At 39.8% G+C, this 12,029-nt stretch overlaps 1 protein-coding gene across 1 annotated transcript in view; it reads right to left on the minus strand.

Moving 5' to 3' along the window:
• TRPC4 (transient receptor potential cation channel subfamily C member 4) overlaps nucleotides 1–12,029 on the minus strand; it is a 131,238-nt gene that overhangs the window by 72,179 nt on the left and 47,030 nt on the right. Inside the window, exon 2 of the mRNA XM_033052259.1 lies at nucleotides 9,816–10,220. Within this exon, the coding sequence (XP_032908150.1) occupies nucleotides 9,816–10,193 (378 nt within the window). The 5' untranslated portion in view covers nucleotides 10,194–10,220. The remainder of the gene's footprint in view (nucleotides 1–9,815; nucleotides 10,221–12,029) is intronic.

Raw genomic sequence — 12,029 nt, forward strand, 5'->3', positions numbered from 1 at the left:
GACTTTTGAATTTGTTGGATTGCTCCAGCTGGGTGTTAACACGAAGGAATATTAGAAATACTAAATTCCTGCAAGCTTCCCAAAAGACATGGTTGTTTGAGATCTGAAGAAAATTTTGGAGTGTGAGTGCAGCTATGCTACTGAACACCAGAGTATTCATACAAAAACGATACTATGAGTGTATTAGCCTCTTCAAAAGCTTTGATGAGTGCTCATAACATCAAAAAGAGGAAACTCAATCATGATGCATACAGTTAGGTGGAAATCAAATTTCAAAAATTTCACTGCTCACAGAGAAATTTGTCAAGAGATGCCCTGTGACACAAGGAAAGATAATGGTGGAGTGTGGAAGACCATATATAAACAAGCTTCTTGACAGTGGTGTGTTTCTGTTTTTTAAAATTTTTCCTAAGGTTTTCCCATGGCTGAAGGTTTGTAACATCATTTGTTTTACCGATTATTACGTATGATTGCATGCTTGACTCTCAAAGCTTTTTAAAATTCTGTCAAATTCTACTCTTGCATTATTTAAGAAGTATCTCCACAGGCAAGTTCAAGGTAACTGCATTTGAGCACAGTGGCTCCTCACAGACAAAACTCTAAAATGGTGGCTCTTTGAAAATATTTTTCAGTGGATCACTGTTCAGCCTTTTATTGCCTGGAGGTTTGTGTCCATCAGAAACTGCTGTGCCTTGAGCTTCTTTCAACAGTAGATAGTCCTGTTCCTGAAATACTTCCTTGGTTTCTGCACTGGGCACTGTCAGAAAGTGGATATGTTGCAGAAGAATGTACAGGAAGGTATTTATCTTCAGATTTAAACACCTAATAACAGCTCAATATTTGAATTATGTTTTCAAGCTCCTATTATACCCAGGAAAATTTAGGGCTCATCTCAGTTGCCCACAGGTTCTGTGACATAACTGCAAGGCCACAATACATCTCACAGATATTCTAAGATGCTTCATATTTCACTTACCCACTACATGTGAGCTACTGAGCTGGGGCCCTGGTTGATGCAGGGAGTGGAGTCCAGAGAAGTCTCAGCTTACAGTAGACACTTGTATTTGGTCAGCAAATCCTCTTGCTCATCACTGACCTTACTGGGAGCTCAGCTATCTGGCTTATATGTGAGCAGTAAATGGACTGATTCAAACAGCTTAAGACACTGTAGAGAATGAGAGATCTACACAGACATGATTGAGACCATCTGGAGGGTCTCCCTCCTTTGCAGGGCAGGCAGGGACCAGGAGGACACATCTCTGCACAGACTCTGGGCTCCACTGCTGCCTTGCCTTCTGCTTCAGGAATCTGAATGGCGGGCTGACTTCCACCCCCTTACATACATATATATGTATACATATATTTTTATATAGCATATATTTATACAGAGCACACATCTCAGTCTGCTCAGGGCCAAAACATTAACTTCCTGAGAGGCTGCTCTAAGCAGAAAAGATACTGATTTGTTTATATTTCTTCTTTAATGCTTATATTTTTTTTTTAATTCCTAAATTAATTTGCATCACAAAATGTAAAAATAATTGGCAATGAGGATTTCTAGACTTTAGAAGACAAGACTACCTCAACCAAAAAAGGTTCTGTTTGTTGAGCTTCTCACTCTTAACAAATTTATACTATTGGCCTCAAAGCTTATTCTTAACCTGTTTCCAAGCACTGAAAGACTGATAAAATCTTTGGATAAACTATCTTTGCAGTTGGTGAGTTGTCAGGAACTGAAGGCAGGTAGGTTTGGCAAAAAAAGGATGCCAGGCATGGAGGCTTGTGGAGATGACAGTACAGGACTACTGACCGTAGAAGGCAGAAGTTTTGCACATCTTGTTTTTAAATTTGGATGCTGTCCCTATTCTGATTGTAATTTTGGCTGAGTGCTGTAAAGAAGGGCTCAAAAAACATGAAAAGAAGGGAAATCAGCACAGAAAATGTGAATTCGTGAAGAGAAATCTGACTTTTACGCAGACCTTATTTTTAAATTAACTTTCTAAAGAATTTTTTTTCTAGAGGGTTTGACTTAGTTTAGGTCGAAGTTTGGTTCACCAGACATCTTTAAAATAAATCTGCCTTTGTCAGCACTGAAATTTTCTGGATTTCTGCAAACTGCTAAACCAGAGGATTAGATTCACAGCTGGGAAAAGTCATCCTCAATAAAACTACCTTCCAGAAATCTATCTGTAAGGATCCTGATAGTCAGAACTTTTCTCTATGTTGCCAATAAAAAAAAAATGGCTCATCATTTTTTAGAGGTCAAGAAACTGCCATGTTTCCCCATATTCTGGCATTCATCTTTTGCTACTGTTTCAACTGTGGAATATTATGATTTAGCATTTGTTACCAGGTGATGGCTGCATATTGTAGAACACATTGCCTACCTCAATATTGAAATTGCTAGCAGCTCTGTTTGATAGCACAAGCATACCAGCTTCTGGAGTATTTCTTTTGTAATTGTCACAGGTTTTTCTACTCATCCACCCACCTTAGCTCTGATGCACATAAACACAGACAGTTTGGGTTTGTTGAAGACATAATGACATTTATGTGGAGCTTTTTTTGAACTTGAAAACAGCCAGCAACCTTCTAAAAACACAAGAACAATACTTCTGTTAATTCTTATCTCTGTCTCATATGCATTTAGTCAGCTCCACTTTTATAGTGCACCTGTGCTACATGTTGTTTTCATGTGCCCAAGTGGTTTTATAAAAGACTGAATATGTGGATAGGCTACTATATCAATTTCATCCATAAAATGAAATATCCCCTATGCAGCCTCTCCCATTCATCCACCTATCAACACGTCAGAAAATTCTAATTAATCAGACACCACTGGGTAAAAATACTCAGCTACCCACTCAGGCAGCTAGCAGTGGAAAGAAACAAATTCTTGCCCTCATGTTCCACTTCAAGAATGTGTACTTCAAGCCCAACAAAGAATCTCTGCAACGCCTCCTCCATACTCATTACTAGCTAGACTGTCATTAATCACAACATTCAAAAAAGACATTTAGTTCATAAACTTCTGTGGGAGACATTTTCAAAACAAAATGATGCTTGAATCTCAACAGACAAAGAATATCCCACAAAAGATTGTGACTGGTACTTTGCAAAGTTACTGGAGAAAGAGGTTTAGATTAGGAAACTACCAGGCAGTGCTTATAAAATCTTTTTTCTGCCTCCTCTTGATCAATATAACTCCCAGCTCAGTTACACGGGGAAAATTAGAAAGAGCATTAAAAAAAGTCTGGTTTAATATTTATGTAATAATGTTATGTATGCAGGCGTATTGGACCTATAACCTGTATACATTCCCTGGTCTGCTCCATCAGGGCTCACTGTTACCAGGAGGAAGTGACATACCCTGACATAGGAGCTTCCTCACATACGTCATTGGGCTGTGTGGCAAAGGAGGACTAGGAAAATTATATCTTGTGAGGCAAGGAAAGAAAACAATGGGCCAAAGCTGCCTAAGTGCTCTGCACGGATTAAGGGAGACTGAGACTGAAGCTGCGTTACAAGTGCAGCTTCAAAGAAGAGTGTTGGCTACATCTCAGGATCCTGGGACTGCTCAAAGGGCAATTTCAAGAAGACCAAAGATACTAAAAGATATTAAAAGAACAGAGTGGGTCATGTGGCCACATGTAGGGAATCTTCTAGGAGATAGGAGCTCTGTCAGGCCTGATAGGAGCTCTGTCAGAAGAGCAGCATCTATGCTGCCAATATTTCTGGAATGGAAAATGATTCTTCAGGCTCTGTGCTACTTCGTGCTGTTTCCTGGCTTTTCCCTTTTAGACTTTTTTTTCTGGGAATGCTGCTAGACTGAAGGCATTTTGCCTGCAAAGCTGTCTAGCCTTGTATCCCTTCCCAGATAGCTCAGGTGAGTGCCTGAACATTCACAGAGAAGTTTGTTCCACTGGCCTAGAAACAATACTGTACAACATCCTGGACACTTCCTCACACAGGACCATTTCCTCCCCCTGGCTATTCTCTTACAGTCTTTCATTCTCTACAAAACTACACAGCAACACTGATTTAAAAAAAAAAACAAAAAAAACAGGTGTTGAGACATATTTTGGCATAAGATCAGCCACTGTTTTTCCTGAAGAGAATTGCATCAGTAGATTCAAGCGAAAGACAACTCGTATTGCTGTCCTCTTCTTTTCTACCTTCCCACACTCCAAATAATTATCAATCAAAAACATGCTTCAGTATTTATAAAATATAACTTCAGCTTTTGACAGCAAAACAATGCCCTTTCTCTCCCTACCTCCCAAAAAGTCCCACAATAGCAAGCTTTCCTACAAATCACCTGATAATTCTTCCTGTCCAAGGGTTCACCATGTCTGCTAGCACACTGAAGAGCATGTAAATACCAAGCATTCTCGAATTCACATCTGTTTTGTGAGATGTCAGAGCTGCCATTTTCTTCCACATGAATTCTCACCTCATCTCACCCATCTCTTCCAGATGACATTCCTTATAACAGCACAAAACCTCAGCTTGCTGTGGATAAAATGTTTGCCTCCTTCCTTCTGGTTCTTTCCCTACAGATAAAGGCTAGAACAGACCATACCTAAAGTCTACCATGACCGGAAAGAATTATGAAGAGAATTCTACATACTGATAAGGGAGGGTTGCTCACAGTCTGTCTGAAGACAAAATGGTAACCTAAATGCTGAATCCTTCAGTCCTTCCAAAATGTCTCTATATTTAAAGTTTCAGAGGTTTGGGGTTTTGTCTCTTCTAATAAATATTTTTGCCCAGATATTTAGACAACAGATTGAACTCACCCTTGCTTGGGCCTTTGAGAAATTTCCAGGAAAATCTATGAAACCCAACAAAAAAAAAAAAAAGTTGTATATGCCATGGACTTGCATTTTTGGAGGCTGACACATTGACAGGCTGAAGCCTAGCTTATGGGCTTGACTTTGCAGAATAAGTAGAGGCAGGCATACAGTAGCTTATGACGGGACTTTGCTGCTTGTTCTGGGAGAGCAAAAGTTCTCTGAGTGATGCAGTATGTGGATATAGTTTATTTTCAGCTTCCTACTTCCAGCACTATGCCAGTGATTTCTACTTTTCTCTGCATGTAAACCAGGCACATATCACAGGGATGATATCCTTCCCTGTCCCAAAGTTATCCTTCCTCTAGCAATTCCCTTGTATTAGCAAATGCCAGTCTGCCATTAGCTCAGTATTTTTTTTACACATTTTCACATCTATCCCTAGAGTGTCCACCCATTAAAAATACCCTCAAGTGTCACAAGACTGACATGTAATAGTGAACAGAAGGCATAAAAGCACTGTCATGTGCTTTTTTTTCTGCTAGTCAGACAATGCTGTAAACACTGCAGTCAGGTTTCCAAGCCCCAAAGCAAGTCTGTCAGCTAATACAATGCCACATGGATTCAAGTCTAGTAACTGAGATTTCAGCTTCACTTATGTGATTTGCAGCATCCTTAGAAGGCAGTTACACTTCTGTTTCAGTCTTCCCTGAGTACACACAAATATCTGGACGGTCAAGCACCCAGCTAATGCCCGTGTTCCTTAAGCAGTAGAACTCATTATGATTTCGATAAAGGTATTAGTTTTTTATGCTGCCTAACCCCTATCTCATCTGTGGATGTTGCATGCAATTTAACAAGACAAAAATGTTTTCTGTAGATACTAAATTTAAAATAACAACTTCCCCCACCCCGCTTAATTTGGCATTCAGATATCCATCAGGGTATGCAACAAGTGACTTGGCAGATAATTCAGGACATATGGCTTTGAAGAATGGTAATTTAAAAGTACTTAGACAAGTTTCCTCAACTCATTCACATTAATTTGTGCTATTCTCTTTTACTTGTGCTCTAGCAGCTGGTACAGCTAAAAAAATATAGGAAATATAATGAATGTATTGCAAGTGACAAAAAACCCCCATTTTCTGAGTTGGATTAATGTATAGTGTAAAAACATCACTCAAAAACTGAGAAACAGAAGGAGTTCAAAGACAATTCAGAACAGTTATACCTCCATGCCTCATCTGTAGTCACCAGGTGGCACCAGATGTATCCATAGATCCACAATTACGTTAAAGCTATTGTAACCTATGTGGTCTTTGAAATGCTGAACGCATCATCTGTGGCATTTAAGTAGAGCCCCAAAGCTGAATGACCAATAGACTAAAGAGTTTAGATCCAACTTTAACAAGATCTGAACATTCTTTTACAGTTTGTGGGTTTGTTTGTTGTATTTGGGTTCTGTTAGGCTTTCTGTAATTGCAGTGGTTTATTTGTTTGTTTTGTTTTAGTGGGTTTTTTTTGGTTTGGTTTTTCTTTTGTGATTTTTATTTCTTTTAGGAGAAGGTGCAAATTAAAATTCAGTGTTATCTCCTAATTTGGAGATGTTGGTTATAAAACTTTTCCAAAACTGTAAAAATGGATTACTTTAACTATAAGCATTGATTGTTGGACTGAATTAATATATTGTCACATTTGTCCCCTTTTCTTTTGCAACAATTAAAATTTTAAAAGCATTAAATTTTGAAGGATAACCAGTACTTTTAAAAGTTATATTTTTAACAGTCCTGAAGAATTGTAGCTTTCTGTTGATACAAGAGGACTTGTTCTTCTAGCTTTCTGACATTGACAATGAGTACTCGAATTATATAAGAAATTCTATGCTTAAAAATTATTTCTTTTTACAAATATAGCTACATTATTGTATGAGGGGAAGCTGAAATTAGCCATGCATCATACATAGGGCATTATCTCATGAACTTAAAAAAGAATGAGAGCTAATTCATTTACTTGTGAATCATAACAGGTTTTTTCCAGAATTTCAATGATTTGTAACTTTTATCATTAATTAAATATTTGGGAAATTTTTTCTTGTGCTTGGATTGGAAGTATTTAGCAAGGTGTTTTTCTTTTATTATTACCTGTCTTCTGTACAAAGAAAACTCTTCATCAGGGACCACAAAAGAAAAAACAACAATGACAACAACAAAAAAACACCAAAAAACCAACCAACCAACCAAAAAAAACCCAAAAGCAAAAAAGGTGAAACCTTGACCACACTGAATCTATGGCAAAACTCCCACTAACTTCAAGGGGACAGGATTTTACCACACATGACCAGATTTATTCAAAGAAAGTAAACCAAGCAACCAAAGCTATCATGTTAGTAAAAGCATAGAGTCTGAAAATGAATAATTTTCTAAACAATATGTCAAATATTCACAAATACCAGTATCAAAAAGTAGAGTTATAGTTTGAAACAGTTTCAAAAGAAACTTCAAGGGGAAAAAAAAACTTGAAAGAAGAAAAAAGTATATAATAAAATCTATAAAAGCATGTAATTCTGAGTATTCAGAGTTTATATCTTTAGCCCATTGGAATGATTTTTCAGCCAGAAGGTACTTTTTTATTATATTCATTGCGGAATTATTGCAAAATGCCAATGTTATTTACATTCTCCTCAACATGCCATGTTCCTAAAAATGAACCAGTGTGTTTATCAGTGTATTACACACATGACACCCAGAGAAGCTTAATTGTTATTAGGATCCTCAGTGCATACAACAGAGAACTCACGTAAGCAATGTTTGGTAAAAAGCCATTTTTATAAGCACTGGCTTGCAAGCAGTGCTTACAGTGGCAATGTTCAATCCCAGCCTTGTACAGGCACAAAAGGAGATCTCTCTGTTCAAATGATTCATGATTATTCTTCACACTTTACAGTAAGACCCCCAGCAAGTTCAACCAAGGAAGTGTAGGAGGAACAGCACTTTTCACACCAGCCAGCAGTGGACTCTGGCACTGAAAAAACATGCTTAACTTCAGGACAGAGAACTGTCCTCTAGATTGGAGCAGAGCAGTTTGTGGATAATTTAACATGCTAGTACTTACACAAAAAGTAGCCTATCTTTTGTCTGCTATAGCGTGAAGCTTGCCTAATACAAATTTTACCATTTGTATTCAAGAATTTTCATTGCAGAAGCTGTGGCATATACAAAAATGTAGTCCTGAAAGTCTGAAGAACAATCTGAAATTTAGGCAGCTATTGTAAGGTGAATTTGTAGACTCTCAAGGCCAAAAAGTGATTTATGCTGCCTTAAAACAATTGATAAAGACAGCAAGAGGAGCTCTCCAGGGTTCTCAATTTTTCTCCATTGCTAAGGGGAGCCCAGGGAGCCAGACCAGAGACAAGACACACCTTTGGATGACTACCATCAAATCACATGAACTCTGTCCTGGAAATAGTAGCTTTCACTACAGAGGCTGGATAATGGAGATACAGGGGTTTTAACTGGTTTGGGATGGGGCTGTGCACTGATCCTTCAGGGTCCTGGTACACTGCTTTGAAAAATTCCTATGGACTGTATTCTCAGCTGCACTATCAGTCAAGGAATAATGAAATGAAACAAACATAATGTAAATATAGTTTTCGTCCCTTTCTCTGACATAAATATGTTGCCATTTAACAGGAGCTCTGCTTTTACTATCTACAAGAAAAGGCAGGCACACACATTTGCAGTAAGACCTAGTTTATCTCTTTCTTAAAAAAAGAAGCATAGAATTCATGCTATTTTATCAGCAAAAATTATAATTTTTATCTATTATCTGCAATTCTATCTACAGCAACTACATTATACTGTAATTAAAGTATATTGTATGCAATTTCTGCAAAAGGGCTGTAATAATTTCAACATACTATTCATTAAAATGCAATAATAGAGTACCTATAACACACAAAAGTTGAATTTGATGAAAATAGAATACAATAGTATAGCTACTCTGAAAGTTTTTCTTCCTAGCAGAGTCCTGGGAATATCATCATTTATGGGCTATGTTATCCTGTCTCCACTATTTTCTTAAAATGAGAAAGATTTGCAAGAGGCAAGATACTTCCCAGGGATGTCTCAAGGCAGTTCAAGGGAAAACAGAGTAGGTATCAGATCATGAAAATCATGAAAATTATTTTATTATGAAATCATAAAAATGAGATTATATGTAATGATTCTTTCCTTTGAGAGAAGACAAGGGAGAAAGGCAGGGGAATTTGCACCTTTTTAGTTGCACTTCATATGATGGATGACTACTTAAGACAGGACTGAAGTTCTGATCAACTGGGTCATGTCCACCAGTTTTGCCTTTCTGAGCTGGGATATGATGACCTCTACATGGATGGCTGAAACATTCATTGACTTTTACACGAGTTTCATAATTAATTCAAATGGACTACATATTAACACTTCTATTCTCTTTTGAATTATTTTTTCCTTTGATGATTAAAGATTTCCCAGCAAAATCTGCAGGAATAATGTTATCATTATACAGAGGGGAGTCATAGGAAAGACAAAGAGAGACTTTTAACAAAGGCCTGTAGTGAGAGGAAAAGAGGTAACAGTTTTAAACTGAAAGAGGGTGGGTTTAGAATGGACAGAAGGAATTAATTTTTTTTACAATTAGGTTGGTGAGATACAGGATCAGGTTACCCAGAGAAGTTCTGGGTGTCCTATCCCTAGAAGTGTTCAAGGACAGATTAGATGGGGCTTTGAGCAACCTTGTTTAAGGAAAAATATCTCTGCCCATGGCAGGATGTTGGAACTAGACTTAAAGGTCCTTCTGAACCAAAACAAATTCTGACTCTATGATGTATATATGAATACAATGCAGCCTCAAAGTAATTGATTTTCTCACTTTAAGTACTGCATGCACAGATGATGGCTGGTTTTGTTTTTCTTTTTCTTACTCCCTTTGCACAATTCTTCTCTTTACATTCGACCAGACTACAAACTCAGAAAATCCTGCACATACCTGCTTCTCTCCACTGGGCTTCTTGTGATTTAACAGCAGCTCCACGGCGCCAACCACCTCCTTCCGTATGGCATGCAACAGAGCATCTCCCACATACACGTTAAAACTTAACAGCAGCTCAATCAGCTCAAGGTTCTCGTTTTCAATTGCAATAAGTAGTGCAGTTCTTCCCAGGGGATCAATGCAGTTAATATTGATCTTGAAATAAATTTCTGCCTCCTCCAAAGCTTTCTTTACGCTGGCATAATCTCCTTTCTCCACAGCATTCAGATAGGCTTTCTCTGAATGAGACAATTCGGATTCCGCCCGTACGATGCGAAGAGGGATGCGATCTCTGTAGGGAGCATTGACGCTTCTCTTGTAGTAGAACTGGGCCATATTTTATGCCATTCTAATACTTTGTCTCTGCAACATAAAAATAAAGATAAAATCAATAACTGAGCTTGGGGGTATGACACACCAAATTACAGTAAATTCACGAATACAAGCCGCACTGAGTATAAGCCGCATCTCTGGGTGTTGGCAAATATTTTGGTTTTTGTCCATAAATGAGCCGCACCCGAATATAAGCCGCTCTGTCGTTCGCAGCGAGGACCCGCGTGCAATCAATAACAGAACCGCGGGAGGGCGGGGTTTACTGGCTGATCTAAGGCTCTGCAGGCTCGGCCCGCTAGGGGCTGCTGACGGGGCCAGGTGGCTCAACCCGGCGCTGCCGCTCGGGGCCGGTCGCCGTTGCCACTGGGCTCGGGGTCACCCGCCGCTGCCACTGGGCTCGGTCACCCCGGGTCGGCGCTGCCCCGCGGTGGCAGGCAGGGACGGAGCTTCCCCTGCTCCTACGGCAGCAGCGGCGGGCGCGGACAAAGCACCCCGCCTCCTCCCCGAGCCGCGACAATGACGGTGCAGGGCCCCCATCGGCTCCCCGGGCCGCGGCAATGGTGGCACGCCCCCCCCCCCCCCCCCCCCCCGTTCTCCCCGAACCGCGGCAATGGCAGCGCGCCCCTTCCCCCCGTCCTCCCTGGGCCGCGGCAGAGGAGGGAAGAAGAGAGCTCTCCCGCCTCTCTCCCCGCCCCCCGTGCTGCCTGCAGGGAGCCAGGGCAACACAGTAACACTGTAACAATCGCGGAATGCCGACTTTTACTGGCAGGTGCTTGGCTCGGTGCCCTGGCTGGCACGTCTGGGGTTGTAAATGTCAGAAAATTATTCACATATTAGCCGTCCCCGACTATTAGCCACACTTCCGGGTTTCCACCAAAATTTTTGTCAAATTGCTGCGGCTTGTATTCGTGAAATTACTGTAATATTTGCAATATGTAAGTATTTAAAACTCATTCTAAAAATTATATTGAAACATGTAAAAATGTTGTCTATCAGTAGAACATGTAAGCAAAAGCAGAAGCTAAAACACTGCTTATTTGTAACTTATCGAGTCAAAGCATATTTGTCAGAATACCATTTGCTTATATGCTTTTTTAAATCTGTGTCAAACCAGGAATTATATGATACAACATAATTTACCACCAAAAGTATAGCTCCACTTCATCCTTAATTTCCTCATTCAGTTCTGCAAGGACTTATAGAGCATAGTCGTCTGTCTCAAACATGGTAAAGTCCATAGGAAGACTTTGCCATGGGAAAAGCACAGAAGGGAGCAACAGCATGGTAACCAGCCCAGGTCTGACAGAGGAGAGATCTGGTTAGCACATCCTGGTCAGTGCATCCCAATAAAAAAATCCCACTGCAGCAAACTGCTCATACACATAGCACTGGTCACAAAGATCACCCCAAGTTATGGGGAAAGAGGGCATCTGTGACCACTAACAACCACCAAAGCCTCCCTCTATCTCTCAAATATGCCTCCATGGATATCTTGAACTTGGACTGTAAGACAAAGTACTACAGGAGGAACTTGAGATAAGTTAAAGGTGCTACTATTGTCCAAGTGCTGTCTCACACCTAGGGGGAGGTTAACACAGCCTGGGCAGATGAATGGACCCCTGATAATGGACATAAAGAATGTATGGACCACAAATAAAGGTAATTAAAAAACTGCTGAAATCAACTCTGACTGGGTAAAAGGTAAGTCCAATGGAGAGATCATCTCTGACATCCTACAACAACCCATGTGTTGTTTGAGGATTGTGTGTGGACAACTAAATGCAGTTTTTACATTTTCCTAGTCCTGCTCAAATACCCTGACTTATCTGTGGTAGGCAC

The sequence above is a fragment of the Catharus ustulatus genome, chromosome 2 (assembly GCF_009819885.2).
Source record: "Catharus ustulatus isolate bCatUst1 chromosome 2, bCatUst1.pri.v2, whole genome shotgun sequence".
NCBI classification, from domain to species: domain Eukaryota; kingdom Metazoa; phylum Chordata; class Aves; order Passeriformes; family Turdidae; genus Catharus; species Catharus ustulatus.